Source organism: Castor canadensis, chromosome 12 (genome assembly GCF_047511655.1).
Source record: "Castor canadensis chromosome 12, mCasCan1.hap1v2, whole genome shotgun sequence".
Taxonomy (NCBI): domain Eukaryota; kingdom Metazoa; phylum Chordata; class Mammalia; order Rodentia; family Castoridae; genus Castor; species Castor canadensis.
In genome coordinates this window covers 33114513-33129793 of record NC_133397.1, presented here as the reverse complement: position 1 = coordinate 33129793, position 15281 = coordinate 33114513, and the positions used below count along the sequence as shown (strand labels likewise).

At 36.9% G+C, this 15281-nt stretch overlaps 1 protein-coding gene across 1 annotated transcript in view; it reads left to right on the top strand.

The window, feature by feature from the left end:
- Dhx57 (DExH-box helicase 57) overlaps positions 1 to 15281 on the top strand; it is a 51755-nt gene that overhangs the window by 9923 nt on the left and 26551 nt on the right. Inside the window, exons 3-11 of the mRNA XM_020161979.2 lie at positions 2392 to 2550; positions 3596 to 3784; positions 4036 to 4874; positions 6345 to 6523; positions 8641 to 8762; positions 9689 to 9884; positions 10514 to 10638; positions 13246 to 13379; positions 14459 to 14513. Coding sequence (XP_020017568.2) covers positions 2392 to 2550; positions 3596 to 3784; positions 4036 to 4874; positions 6345 to 6523; positions 8641 to 8762; positions 9689 to 9884; positions 10514 to 10638; positions 13246 to 13379; positions 14459 to 14513 — 1998 coding nt within the window. The remainder of the gene's footprint in view (positions 1 to 2391; positions 2551 to 3595; positions 3785 to 4035; positions 4875 to 6344; positions 6524 to 8640; positions 8763 to 9688; positions 9885 to 10513; positions 10639 to 13245; positions 13380 to 14458; positions 14514 to 15281) is intronic.

Genomic DNA, 15281 nt, shown 5'->3' with positions numbered 1-15281 from the left:
GAGTCTTTCAGAATTATTTTGAACTATTTTTACTTTACCTGCTGGCTTAAGGCCTATCTTCTGATCTAACTGCATCTGTGTTGTATTTCAAAACATAGACATTGTAAATTCTTAGTGTCTTAAATGTTCAATTATTCAGCAAGCATTTCCTAAGAGTCCACTATGCACCAGGTACTGTTTTAAGGGCTAGAATTATAGCAATGAGTGAAATATTAGAGTTATCTTCATAAATGAACATTTGCAGTAGAGAGACCATAAATATATAACATATCCAGTAGTAAGTGCTCTGAAGAAAAATAAAGGGAGGTAAAATGGATATAATATACCAGAATAGAGTTTGCTATTTTAGGCAGTAGGCTTCTCTATTGCTATTTGAGTAAGGACAAGAAGAATGTGAAAGGGTGAGCCATGAAGCTGCTTGTGGGAAAAATAGTCAAGGCAGAAGGAATAGCAAGTACAGAGCTAATTAAGGGAAGAGGATGCTGGATGCCAGTGGCTCACACCTGTAATCCTAGCTACTCAGGAGGCAGAGATCAGGAGGATTGTGGTTTGAAGCCAGACAGGGAAAATAGTTTGTGAGATCTTATCTCAAAAAAGCCCATCACAAAAAAGGGTTGGTGGGGTGGCTCAAGGTGTAGGCACCGAGTTCAAACCTCAGTACCTCAAAAAAAAAAAAAAAAAAAAAGGAAGAGGATGAGTGGCAGGCTTAGGAAATGGTGAAAAATCCTGTGGCTAGAGTGAGTGGGAAGGAAGTTCAGATATATCAGAGAGGCTGGTCTGTATGGGACCTTGTGGGCCACCGTAAGGGTTTTGGCTTTTGCTCTGAATAAGATGGAAAGCCACTGGAGGCTTGAGGCAAGGCTGCATTAATATTTTCCATTGCTCTGGCCACAGCCACTGCTGTTCAATGTATGCTTTTATGTAAATAAGAAAATGGTGTCCCTTCCTGTGGGCAGTTCCAGCCCCACACCAGGATAAAGGATAAATGGAACAAGTGCTGGAATGATTCCCTTGAGAAGATTAAAGAGATTGGCATATAGTGTCCAAATGGAGGCAAGGATGGTTCATCCTTGCTAACAGCAAGAAAGGCAAAGTTTAGGGGTATACAAATACGTGGGGGGTAAAGTAGAAGTATGTCAACCCCCCCTCCTTGTTTGGTGTTAATCATGAGGAAATGATCAGATAAATCTAAACTGTGAGTCTTTCTAGACAGCTCGCCTGAGTTCTTAAAATATTTCAGTGTAATGAAATAGGTAGGGGAGCTATCCTAAATTAAAGGAGTTTGAAAAAAATGATAATTAAATGTTTCTGATTGGTTACTCAATCAAAAAAATCTGTAAAAGTGAGCCAGGCATGGTGGAGCATGCCTACAATTCCAGCTACTTTGGGCTGTGGAGATAGAAGGATCATGTTTCAAGGCCAGCCTGGGTAAAAAAGTTAGTGAGACCCTATCTCAAAAAAAAGCTGGGTGTGATGATACACATCTATAATCGAGATATTTGGGAGGTGGAAGTAGGAGGATCATGGTCTCAAGCAAAAGCAGATACCCTATCTGGAAAATAAACTAAAATCAAAAAAGGGCTGCAAGTGTGACTCAAGTAGTAGAGAGACTGAGTACAACCCCCACCTCTCCCAAAAAAAATCTAATCTGTAGGGGCCAGGCATGGTGGTGCCTGCCTGTAAATCCCAGCTATCCAGGAGACAGAGGTAAGCACAGTCCAAGCTACATGGGTAAAATGCTCATCTTGCATTCCCAAGGGCCTAGATTTTTTTAATCCCAGCTGTGTTAAAAAAATCTAAATTCCAAGATTGGTGAATTAAATTCAATAATCTATATATGTGACTATTTAAAATTATGCTATTTTGGTAAGAAAATAAAGTAAATTATAAAATATGACATGCTATATAATTTTTACAGATATATTTATGAAAAAGATATATTTATGATTTGGGGTGACTTGTTTTCTCCTTTGTTCTTTACTCTTATTGTTTAATTGAGAAACAATGATAATTTGGGTATTTTAACAATTAGGCCTAGTATTCACAAGTAAGCTAGAGCTCAATTGTTTTCAGATTGGATGCTTAATATATAAAATGAAGTATAGCTTATCTCTTTTCAAAGTCCTGTAGTGGAGAGGTAGTCATCATTAACATTGCCTTTTCTAGAGTTTTCTTGAGTTAGGGAAGCCAGATTTAATAATTAAGAATTTGATCAGTTTTTTTTCCCTAGCAGTTCTAATAGAAAATGGAGACTCTGTTTACATTTATGTCATCTTTTATAAGATACCTGACCATCCAGTTGGTGTTGTGACTATTTGGGGACTCTGAGGAGAGTATAAAAGTTCTGATCACAAGTAAGTTTAGTTAATTTTAATCTTGTGTCCTTTGCAGACCCAGCAACAGTAGTGGAAACAAAGGAGAGACACGTCCTAAATGGAAACCCAAAGCCAAAGTGCCCCTTCAGACCCTGCATATGACCTCTGAGAATCAGGAGAAAGTGAAAGCTCTTCTGAGAGACCTGCAAGAGCAAGATGCAGATGCTGGATCTGAGTAAGTTATTTTCTTTGAGTGAATTATCATATTGAGGAAGACATATTGCAGTGTGTAATTCCTGACATCTTTGGAATGCAGTATCAATACTTATCCTGTTGTAGCCACATAAGTTAGTTGTAAGTGAGCCAGGAGAAATGCAAGAATAATTATACAGCCATAGTTTTAGAGTGAGTTTGTTCTGTACCATCCATGAGCAATATTGCCTTTCTTTTTTTCCAGGATAATGCTAATACAGATTCAGTAATTGTTTTTTTTGATAGCCTTCCAAGTAGACTTTGTAATGAACAAGTAGAAATACTGTTCTAGGAGCAGATATCAAATTGAAGAGGTGAACTTAAGAGTGCACTTCTCATGACCATCTGCCTAAGTAAAATGGCTTTTATCCTTAGATCTTAGTCACTTCCCCTCTGCCATTGCATTTTGACTCTTTTGCTTTTACAATTTCAGTTGGAAAAGTTAAGTCCTTCTTTCCATTTGCTAGAATAGTCAATCATGAACAGATCGATTTCCATCTTATCTACAAATCTCTTTTAATTGTCTCAGTTTTAGGAAAAGGGATTATACAGTAAACAAAAAAAAAAGTGAATAAAAAGGACAGATTTATAAATGAGAAGAGAGGGGGAAGACACCGAAGGTTTCTGTGGTTAAGAACACAAGCTCTGGGGTCAGACTCCCTTGAGTAAAATTTCTAGTTGCTCCTTACTATGTCACCTTAGGTAGTTGCTAAAATCCTCTCTAAATTTTAGTTGAAATTTTATTTGAAAAATGTGGATTCAAGTAGTATCTGTCAGGGTTACTGAGAAGATTAGAAGAGTGAGTATATATAAAGCACTTCGCAGAGCACCTAGCATGTAATGAATCGTGATAAAATTAATTGCCAAGATATAAATTAACAGTTTGATGAAAGTCTACATCAGTAACTGAAGAGTTGTCAGGCTTCTATGTCCTTGGCTCCTGGAATTAACTTCTTAGACCCGGCTAAATTTTTCTCTGAAGTAAGTACAAATTAATATCTAATACATGGAAATGTTACACTTGCTAGAAGAGATGTTTCTGGGGAGGAGGAAGATGATGACCCTGAGTGTTGTGATGATGAACGATACTGGCCAGCTGGACAAGAACCTTCCCTTGTTCCTGACTCTGATCCCTGGGAATATACCGACTCAGGCCCATTGGAGCCTCATATTCCAGAACTTCCAGTCTCGCCATTTGCAACGCAAAAACTTTCCAGGTGATTTTTTTTTATTATTATGGGAGTTGGCAGGAGAATCAAGGCAACTGAATCATAAGTGCCACTGTCCTTCCTGTGTACTAATAGTCTTTCTTTAAATGGAGGAATTAGTATTATCAGAGACACTTTTTCAAAATGCAGGCCCTGCCTATATATGGTAATAACTGCACATAAGTGTATTTAAATGAACTTCATGTCAGTGATGTGATAATGCTTTTTACATGGCATTTTTGACGTTTTGCCTTTGGCAGGTATGGTTTCCACATTGAACGCTGTCAAGCAGCCTTGAGGATTTGTGATGGTGATTTGGGGGCAGCACTAGAGCATCTACTCACCCAGTGTTTTTCAGAGACATTTGGAGAAAGGATGAGGCTCTCTGAGGCAGCTGGCCACATAAACTTGGATGAGTGTGTGGAACAGCGACAGGAAGAAGCACTTGCTCTCAAGTCAATCTGTGGAGAAAAATTTATAGAGAGAATTCACAACAGAGTCTGGACCATTGGATTGGAACTAGAGTATTTGACAAGTAAATTCTGCAAATCCAAGCAAAAGGAAAGTGCCACAAATGTGCAGGACACTTCACTGGAAACCTGTAAATTTTACCTCAAAGGAAATTGTAAATTTGGATCAAAATGCAAATTCAAACATGAAGTGCCCCCAAATCAAATTGTTGGAAGGGCAGAAAGAATTGTAGATGATTCTCACCTTAATGCCCATGAAGATACATCTTTTTTATATGAGCTTGAAATTCGATTTTCTAAAGAGCACAAATATCCCTACCAAGCTCCCCTCGTGGCGTTTTATTCCACCAATGAGAATCTGCCTCTGGCTTGTCGTTTACATATTTCTGAGTTCCTCTATGGAAAAGCCTTGACATTTTCAAAAACTTCAGAACCTGTTGTGTATTCTTTGATAACCCTTTTAGAGGAAGAGTCTGAAATTGTCAAGTTACTAACAAAGACCCATCACAAGTTTAGTGTCCCTCCTGTGAACTTTCTGCCGGTACCCTCTGGGACCAAGATAAATAATCCTGCCCATCGTAAACCAGTGATTCCAAATAATTCTTGTGTTTCAAATCAAATTCCAGAAGGTATGTAAGGTGTTGATCATTGGGGGTTTGGGAGGAGAGAAATTAAGAATGATGGATTTAGAAGTTGAGACTTCTGAGGCTGGTCTAGGATCTCCCAGTGATCTTGGACAAGTCATTTAGTCCCATGAACTAAAAGGGACTTCAATTGTGAGTTCCATTTGTGTCACTGGGCCCCCTGAATTGAAAGTTTGTGATGATGTATAAAGTTTATTTTAAGTATATAGAATCTGAGGATTGGAAAGGCGTTAAGGTGTTTTTTCAGAAAATCTGTTTCATTTAATTCCTTTGGTTGCATGTGTTTACTTCTTTAACTATATATGCTATTTATACCCTCATTAGAATAGAATGGTCTTTTCTTTTTTTCTTCCTTTCTTTCTTTCTTTCCTTTTTTGTGGTACTGGGGTACAGGGCATACACCTTGAGCTACTCCACCAGCCCTTTTTTTGTGATGGTTCTTTCAAGATAGGGTCTTGAAAAATAATCTTCCTGATCTCTGCCTCCTCAATAGCTGAGATTACAGGAGTGAGCCACCAGTGCCTAGCTAGAATAGAACTGTCTTTAGGAATCTCTAAATTCCCTTTTTTTCCTTTCTTTCTTTCTCTCTCTTGCTCGCTCTCTCTTTTTTTTTTTTTTTTTTTTGTGGTATTGGGGTTTGAACTCAGGGCTGGTACTTGCTAGGCAAGCACTGTATGCCACGCCCCAAAGCCCAGATTCTTACATTACAAATGAACTCCCTTGTCAGCTTTCATCAAAGAATTTGCTCTGATTTGTTGCCACCTTTCTTTCAGAAAAACAAAAGTTCTCATTTTTTTCACAAGAGTTTCCTAGGTGAACATCAATAAGTAGAGAATAGTAAAGCTAAGCTGTGAGCACTGTATGCTTAGTGGACTCATTTACCAGTCACCTTACTGACTTCCAAATGTTGCTCCTAATACATGCGATGCAAATGCGCTCTTTGAGAAATGCAAATTGTGTCATGCACTTTAAAAAAAATAACAGCTTCATTGAGATAATTTATATGCCATTGAATTCATTCTTTTAACTGGAGGTGTGGTTCAAGTGGTAGAGCACTTGCTTTGCAAGCGTGAAACCCTGAATTCAAATCCCAGTCTCACCAAAAAAAAAAAAGTAGTAGTATTGAAATGATTGAACCTATTTTATTCAAGTTTGAAATTTTTCTCCCTTTTATGAATTTGTTCTTTTTTGTGGTATGGGATTTGAACTCAGTGGATAGACCTCGAGCCCTTTTTGGTGAATGGTTTTTTTGAGATAGGGTCTCTCGAATTATTTGCTTGGGACTGGCTTCTAACGGTGATCCTCCTGATCTCTGCCTCCAGAGTAGCTAGGATTGCAGGCATGAGCCACCAGTGCCAGACTATGATTTTGTTCTTATTGCTTTATTAGTCAGTGACTTTCCCTCTTTGTGAAAGAAAAAGCAGATTGAAAATGTTTCCTTCTATTTCCTTCAAGTTGAAAGAGAATCAGAACTCGAGGAGGAAGCAGATGAGGATGAAGGTCCTGCATCAGTTATAGTGGAGAATGAAAGCTATGTGAACCTTAAGAAAAAGATTTCCAGAAGATATGACTGGCAGGCAAAGTTGGTACATGCTGAGAATAGTAAAATCTGCAAGCAGTTCCGCATAAAGCAGGTACCGTACGCTGAGAGAAGCACGAGCATTGCCTCGCTAATGTCTGGATGGGGGGATTAGGAATCACTCCCTAGTACCTGAGTGGTTAAAGTTTTTTGTTCCTTTTTCATGTTTTATTTTTGTTTTTGGCTCTTTGAGACAAGGTTTCACTGGGTACACAGGCTGGACTCATACTTGTGATCCTCCTGACCAGCCTCCCAAGGGTTGGGATTAGCCCACCTAAGAGATTTAACATTTCTATGTGCCACAGCAAACTTGGGTGCATGTGCTACGTGATTTTGGAAAACCCCTCAACTGGGCAATATCAAATGTACATTTATACCAAATAGTCTCCAAATCATGTGCCTTTCATATTATGATAGACAATCTGATATGTAAAAGGAATATTAATGCTGTGACTTACAAGGAAAGATCAGTGTATAATAGGGTAAGAATAAGGAGGGACTCATACCCCCTTTCAGAGGCGCATAGGATGAATGATGTGCCCAAGGTCACTTACATGTTAAGTGGTAACACAAATTCAATTTTCTGGTTCCCAAATCCATGTTGTTTTGACCTCATTCACATGCAGATTATTTTAAAAGAAGCCATAGGTAACCTGTGAAGACAACAATTGCATGTAGGGCAAAGGTATTTAATGAACTTGGAGATCATATCGAATACTAAGGGCCCTTCTAGTTCTAAAGTTCTGATTCTGATTTTTGACATAGTGTAACCCTACCAAATCCACAGTACAGTACCACAGAACATCAAAATAAAACCACACCCATAAATAAGAGGGCAGAGACAAAAGCTCTATAGTTAGTTTCATTAGTGTGACAAACTTGTATGTATAAAATGACATGTTAGTGTAAATTCTTGTATTTTTCAAAAGTACAGCCATAGTTTTTTCATTTTTCAATTTTCCTTTTTTAAATTTTTCTTGGTGGTACTGAGGTTTGAACTCAGAGCCTCATGCTTTCTAGGCAGGCACTCTACCACTTTAGCCACTCAGCAACTCCTTTTATGTGTTGGATATTTTCAAGAGAGAGTCTCTTGAACTATTTTCCTGGGCTGACCTCAAATCTAGATCTTCCTGATCTCAGCCTCCTGAGTAGCTAGGATTATAGATGTGAGCCACCAGTGCCCAGCAATTTTTTTTTAATTGACATAAAATTATGGGTGCAGTGAGACATTTCAGTAAATGTATATAATATGTAATGATGAGCTCAGGGTGATTGGCATATCTATCACCCCAAACATTTATCATTTCTTTGTGTTGGGAACATTCAAAATCCTCTTCTGGAATATAATGGTGGGGGGTGAACTTCTTCAAAGTACACTGTTAGCATATATGGAATTATCGCAATGAAACCCCCTCGTATTATTAATGTACACTAGTTCAAAAGACAATTAAAGTTATCAACTGTAGCTACTGTACTGTGCTATAGAACATTAGAAGTGATTCTTCCTGTCTTTCCGCACCCTCTACCCATTAACCATCCTTTCTCCATCCCCTCCTCCTCCATAATTTTAATGTACAATACAGTAGAGTATTGGCCATTGGATGTGAAACTAACTTACATAGTTGTGGGTATTCACCAGAAAGAACCATTTGATAAGTGCTTATATTGATCTAGGAAAAAAAAATTAATATTGTGTAGAGCTATGCTGTCCACTATGATATTTCCTAATCACCTTTGATTATTTAAAGTTAAATTATTTTATTAAAATTATTTCAGTTCAAGCACCTTCTACATTTCAAGGGCTCAAGAGCCACATGGGGCCAGGAGTTGCTGTGTTGGGCAGCACAGAAAGTTCTACTGGACATTGCTGGTGTAGTGCTTATTCGGAAGAGCTGACAAGTGCTAAGCAAGAGGCTTTATTTCACTGATAAGACCTTTCAGTTTATTCAGATGTAGGAAAACTATGCAGATTCCACAGCTTATTCTGGTTGATTCTCTGAGCAGCCATCCTTCTCACTAAATTGGTCTGCATCCAATCCTGACAAATCTCTGTCTGGGAATAAGTTGTTAAGGAAAGAGCAGAAAGGGTGCATCTGTCTATAGGATTTTGGTCAGAGCTTTGTGAATGGTAATTAAAATACTCAACTGATGCCTTATTCTTGATTCTATTAGGCTTCTAGACAGTTCCAGTCAATTCTGCAAGAAAGACAGTCACTCCCTGCTTGGGAAGAAAGAGAAACCATTCTGAAATTGTTGAGCAAGCACCAAGTGGTTGTAATAAGTGGTATGACTGGGTAAGAAAGTAATTTATTTCTAATGCAGCTTTCATCTGTAAATATGATATGTACACTGTTTACCATACCATTTCTACTTCTAAAAATCTTATAGCTGGTGTTATTTGCACTTTTTTCCTGTCATATATTAAATACTATTCCACAGAGACTGTTGTTGCCAATTCTGTAATTACAAAGTCAAATTACAAAAACCAAAAACAAAACTCAGAAATTCTTCTAGGAATTTGGAGACTTGTCTATCTTGAGACAACTTTAAGGCAAAAGGTCCAACTGCAGACTTTTAACAAGGCCCATTTTGAAATTTAAAAGACAGTTCTGGAACATTTAGCTTGAAAGTTTTTCATCGTCTGAATTTAAAGCTTTTCTTTTTTCTTTTAAGAACAACTTAAGGTACATTTTTTCCTGTTTATATTCTCCAATGATATGCAAACCTTTTCAGCAGAGGCAAGCTGCAGGCTTATTATGTTAGCTCTTTATTTAAGAGTACACAACTTAATAATTATATTTGCACCCCAATTCACTACTACAGTAGTAATCTTGTATCCTAGTTTCCTACCTTATTAACCTCAGTACACTTACAGCCAAATCAACGTAAATCAATGGGAAAAATATGAAGTCTTTTAACCATAAGTTGATACTCCTTTTCTTAAGGATTCATACGTAGAGCTCACATCCCTAGAGACATTTATAGACAGTAATCTTATGTCTGTTCAATAGTCACAATTTTATAAATGTTATTAAATGATTTGTTTGCCCTATTAATCTGAGTGCAAATTCCTAGAATTTTTTTTTAGCCCTATGTACTCAGTGAGTAGTTTTATGATAGATGAGCTGGGCAACATTTACTCTAATTAGCTTTATCACATTGCCTGTGATTGCTTTGTTGACTAGGACTCATTTGAGGACTCATTTGTTTTGACACACAGATGTGGAAAAACCACACAGATTCCACAGTTCATTCTGGATAATTCTCTGAATGGGCCTCCCGAGAAAGTGGCGAACATCATCTGTACCCAACCCCGACGAATCTCTGCAATCTCCGTTGCTGAACGTGTTGCTAAAGAAAGAGCAGAAAGAGTGGGTCAGACTGTAGGATACCAGATCCGGCTAGAAAGTGTCAAGGTTTGTATGCTCTGCTCATAGAAATTTCTGTGTTTCAGATATAAAGAATCTTGGCGACGGGACGTTCATGGGCAATTTAGGCTACAGATCTATTAATGACCACCTGCATTGGATTTGAAGTCCCCTTAGAAATATTTTGGTATAAGAACTCTCATTTGTGGTTGGTGGAGTGGCACAAGTGGTACAGTGCCTGCCTAGTAATCATGAGTGCTCCCTCCCAGTACTGCCAAAAAAAAAAAAATAGAATTCATATTTGATTGCATAAATTTCCTTTATAAAAGGCTCTTTATTCTTTTTTTAGCAGAAGTGATTTAGTAAATGCTCTTTTGCTCTTAAACCTAGGACAAATTTAGAATTGATTTCATCACTCACTTTTAAAAATGTTATATAATAATTTTTGAATGCTTTTTATGAAAATCTTAAAATTTTGCTGTGAAGCAGAAAAGGTTTTATTGTCTCAAGCAAGAAGGTATACAGTTATTATTGTTAAATATTAAATGAAACTTCTGATATTTTTAATATTCTTTTATCTTTATTCATTTGAAATGGCTTGCCAATAGATGATTTTTGTTTGTTTGTTTGTTTCAAAATTTCCATTAATACTGCATCTTGCCCTTTTATGTATTAAGTCCTCAGCCACCAGACTGCTGTACTGCACCACAGGAGTGCTGCTGAGAAGGTTAGAAGGAGATTCAACTCTACAAGGAGTCACCCATGTCATTGTTGATGAAGTTCATGAGAGGACAGAAGAAAGGTAAAATAAAGGTTTTCCCAGTGAACACCACACACATAAAGTGAAGACATGGCTGAAAAAATGTTGCTCTGCCTCTGTTGAGTTTCATAGCACTTGTACTGGTGATTTGCCATAGGGAACGCTATGTTCAAGACAAGGAACTGCTCTCTTGATCTCTGTAACAATGGTAGTACAGCACTAGGCAAGTCATCCTATTAGATAGTCATCCTATTGGATTGGAAGGGATACTTCACAGGCTCCTTACTAGGAAGAACAGAGGTGATATATGCTATAGCTGATGGATTCATCAGTCTGTACTTTCTTCTTTGTCCTTTTGCTCATTCAGTCAGCATTCATTTATATATTTATTGAGCCTGTATTAAGTGCCAACTTGCTGGGGATACATGTCTATATGTTTCTACCTCATCTCTTATAGTCTGGTAGGAAAAAGAGTTGATAAAAAATAAGCAATAAAATAGTCATTACAAATGGGAGTGTTATGAAGAACCAAACAAGGTAGTGCATTTGGAGGGAGAGACCCATAACATGGTCAGAGACTATTTCTAAAGAGATGACATTTATGTTCAAAACTGAACTATGGAAGAGAGTCCCACATGACAAATGGAGGCAAGGATAGCATGTATGAAAATTTCACATGGGAAAGGGTGTTGTGAGTCCAGACTGACAGTGGGCTGGTGTGGCCACTGTATGGTGAATGAGAGGTCAAGTGGCTGGGGGAAGAAGCAGGAGCCAGATCTTCCAGGGCCTCATAAATAATGGGTAGTCAAGCCTTACATTTTATTTTAGGGATTAGAAGCCACTAAAGAGCCATTTGTTTTAGATACCTAAAACAAATCCTCAGTATTTTGGAAACTGAGAAGGGCTACGTAGCTAGATCCGTTTGTCATGTGGGCCATACCCTAGAAAAGGTAAAAAGCAGGTAGGAAAAAGAGAGAAGGTCCCAGGAAAGTAATTAGATTTCCCCCAAAAGTACTGTTATTATAAATATCTTGAGAAGAGGAAAAAAGTCTAAATTAACTTGGTGGAGTGATAGAAGCAAAAAATAAAAAAATAAAGTAAACAAACTTGAAGAGAGGACCTAGCTAATAAAACCCCTGAACAGAAAAGTCTATAGCCAGAAGGCTATTAGAAGAAGTAAATATACTAATATACTAGTAAATAAGAAATATGAAGTATTTAGGGTTGGGGGTGCGGCTTAAGTGGTAGACTGTCCACCTATCAAGCATAAGACCCTGAGTTCAAACACCAGTACTTATTACCAAAAAAAAAAAAAAAGTAATTAGAAACTAAAGAAAAGAGACTTTTAGATAAAAAAAATTCTTGGAACAGTACAATAATAAATCTTAAATGATTATATCTGTATGTACCCACATGTGTTTACTTTGTTAGAAATAGTTTCTTTTGTTTTCAGAATTTTTTCTTATACAAATGATATATTCATTTTGTAAGTTAATGAACATTCATTGAGCACTCAGTACATCCCAAACATTGTGGAGTAGTAAACAAAATCTGTATGGAGCTTGCTCCTAATTTTGGAGGGAGCCCCAAAACAAGCAAGGTAAATAAAGTATAGAGGGAAAAGGCAGTATGAAGTACAAAGAAGAAAGGAAGCATTTGAAAATGGAGCAGCTAAGGAAGGCCTGGCTGAAAAGATTTCTTTTGAGTAAAGACCTAAAGGAAGTCAGGGAGCTACCTATGAGAGTGGCTGGGAAAAATCCACTCAGGCAGATTAATGACATACACAAAGGCCCTATGGTATGTGCCTGAAGGACAGCAAGAACAGTGCGCCACAGCTGAATGAGTAAGGGGCAAAGCAGGAGGAAATAAGTAGTTCTAATACTCTACAGACTAGGCCATTTAGGGTCTTGTTATTAAGGACTCTAATAATAAATCATTAAAGGATTTTTGAGCAGCAGAGTACCACAATGAGATTGACGTTTCAACAGAATTTTTGGCCAACTATATTGAGAATTGATTGCAAGGAGGCAAGGGCTGAAGTAGAGGAACCACTTAGGATATTGCTATTCTGTAGCATGTATCATTCCGCATCTTGGGTTTGGTTTTGTTTTCCATTAATTGTATGTCTTAGAAGTGTCTTCATGTCATTACATAGAGCTCTAAATCTTTTTATCTAGCTCATGTTACTCCATAGACTGAATGATATTGTTACACTTAACAATATTACTTAACAAATATTTAACAACTATTTCCCAGTTGATGGGCATTTAGGTAGTTTCTGTTGTTTTACTATTACAAACAATGGTATAATGAAAATCCTTGTTGCTGTGTACCAGTAGATATCAAGAAATAGAATGACCAAATTTGATCATTATATCTGTATGTACCCACATGTGTTTACTTTGTTAGAAATAGTTTCTTTTGTTTTCAGAAGAAAACATGGGTAATTTATACCAATCTAATTGATACTGCACTGAGTTTAGTTTATCTGGGAGAAAATTGCTATCATAATATGAAGTGGCACATCTTTATATGAGTGTTACTATTTTTCCACATAAGTCTTGTATTTTCCTTGCTCCAAATACTTCAAAAGTTATTTTCATGTATTAAATTTCCTTGATCCTCAGGTGTTTCTTTTATTTTCCTCAGTGACTTCCTGCTGCTAGTCTTGAAGGACATTCTGTTGCAGAGGCCCACTCTTCAAGTAATTCTTATGAGTGCAACCTTAAATGCTGAGCTCTTCTCAGAATATTTTAGTTCCTGCCCAGTTATTACTATACCAGGTGATTAAATATATCACTAATTGTATATCATTCTAACAAGGCAATATAATTATTTTAAAGTTGTTGGGGACATAAATTAATAGGTACTTATGCCTCTTTCTGGAGAAGTGATTCTTTTATAATAAATTAAATTATCACTACATAATACATTTTGTAAGAGGGTAGTATGTTCATTTGCCAGGAGATTTTGAATTTTGTATGTAACTTTTTAAAAACAATCTTGGTTATTTAGGAATTCTCGCATTCCATTGTGTTTAACATCAAAATGTGTTTCTAGAAGTAATCTGTCATAAGGAGAGAAGATATGTCTATGTAGAGCATATTTGTTCATTTCTGGATTGTGCTAAATTTCTGGATACTGGTCCACTGTGGGAAAAAATAAAATTGGAGAGTCTGTGTTTTCTTTTGGTGCTTTTATAGTCTCATTCACCACCCTGGGGGGCTTTTTTTTATCCTTCTACAGTTGATTACCAAAGGGACAATTTGGAAACATTGACTGAGAAATAATAGTACTATATGTTCTATTGATGAGGATGTTGACAAGAGATTTAAAGAAATTATATGCTTGATCTACAAGTGTTGAATGTTTAGAAGTTTCCTAGGAGCTGGGGACCTGGCTCAAGTGATAGAGCACCTGCCTAACAAGCATGAGGCCCTGAGTTCAAACCCTTGTACCACCAAAAATGGGGGAAGAGAAGAGGGTGGGAAAGGTGTAACAGGTTTTTTGTTGTTGTTTGTTTTTTTTAAAGTGCTTTGTTTGTTTGTTTTTCACAGTACTGGGGTTTGACCAGAGCCTCTCAAATGCCAGGGAAGCACTCTATCACTTGAGCCACACCTCCATCTCTTCCCTAAAAAAGTCTTAGTAAATTATCATTTCTTTAACTATGCAATTCTATTCTCCTCACTAACTGAAATGCTTTGTCATCAAAACCTTCTTTCTTATACTTGTAAGACCACAGAACAAATATTACCTTATTGTGCCAAGCTTTGTTTTAACAGAATGTTGCATATATAAACTATTTCAAGATAGTTTAATGGGTATAGTGAGGCTTTTCCATTTTATCTTCATGTTTTTTTAGGTCGTGCATTTCCAGTCGATCACTTTTTTCTAGAAGATGCAATTGCTGTGACAAGGTAAAGAAGATGTTAATTAGTTCAGCAAAAGTCTTGAAAACAGAATTATTATTTTATCTTCAGTGTGCCAGGATACTATGAAAAACTATGTTATCTTTCTTCTAATTTTTCTGTTTGGGCATTTTGTTTTCCCCTTTCTTCTGCAAACAGACTGCCATCTCTCAGTTTCATTGTATGTGAAATGAATATATTAATATTATCTTATTTTACAGGGTTATAATGATTAATGAATTAATAATTGAAAAGTGCTTAGAACTGTGCCTGGCATATTGTAAATGCTTTGTAAATTTTAGCTGTTAGTATCATCATTCTATTCTCAGGGAGTTTGTAGAATAGTCTGAATGTTAGATGTCTGTGTATATGATTTCAGTACTGGGTAAAAAACAGTAATGCTCATTACATACAACTAGACTTCTCTTTTACCCCTTGACCCTGAGAATTCTCCAAGATTTTATCCCTGCACTGTTTCTTCTCACTATCAAACTCTCCATTGTCTCTTTTAGACTCATGGGATTTTAGTTATCTTCTGTGACAAGAACTCCCACATCCGTATTTTTATTATCAACTGCCAAACTCTAGGATGAAAACACCCCTGATATCTGCCACCTTTCAATGAACTCAGTTTTTTCTTTCTTGCTCTTTTATCCCTAAGAAGGCCTATTCCATATGTAATTAATGGTACAATATTCTCAAGCTAAAAAGCCAAAACCTGTGGTTCTCAAATTTTAGTGTGCAAAAAGGATTCCTAGGGAGTTTATAAAAATTGTT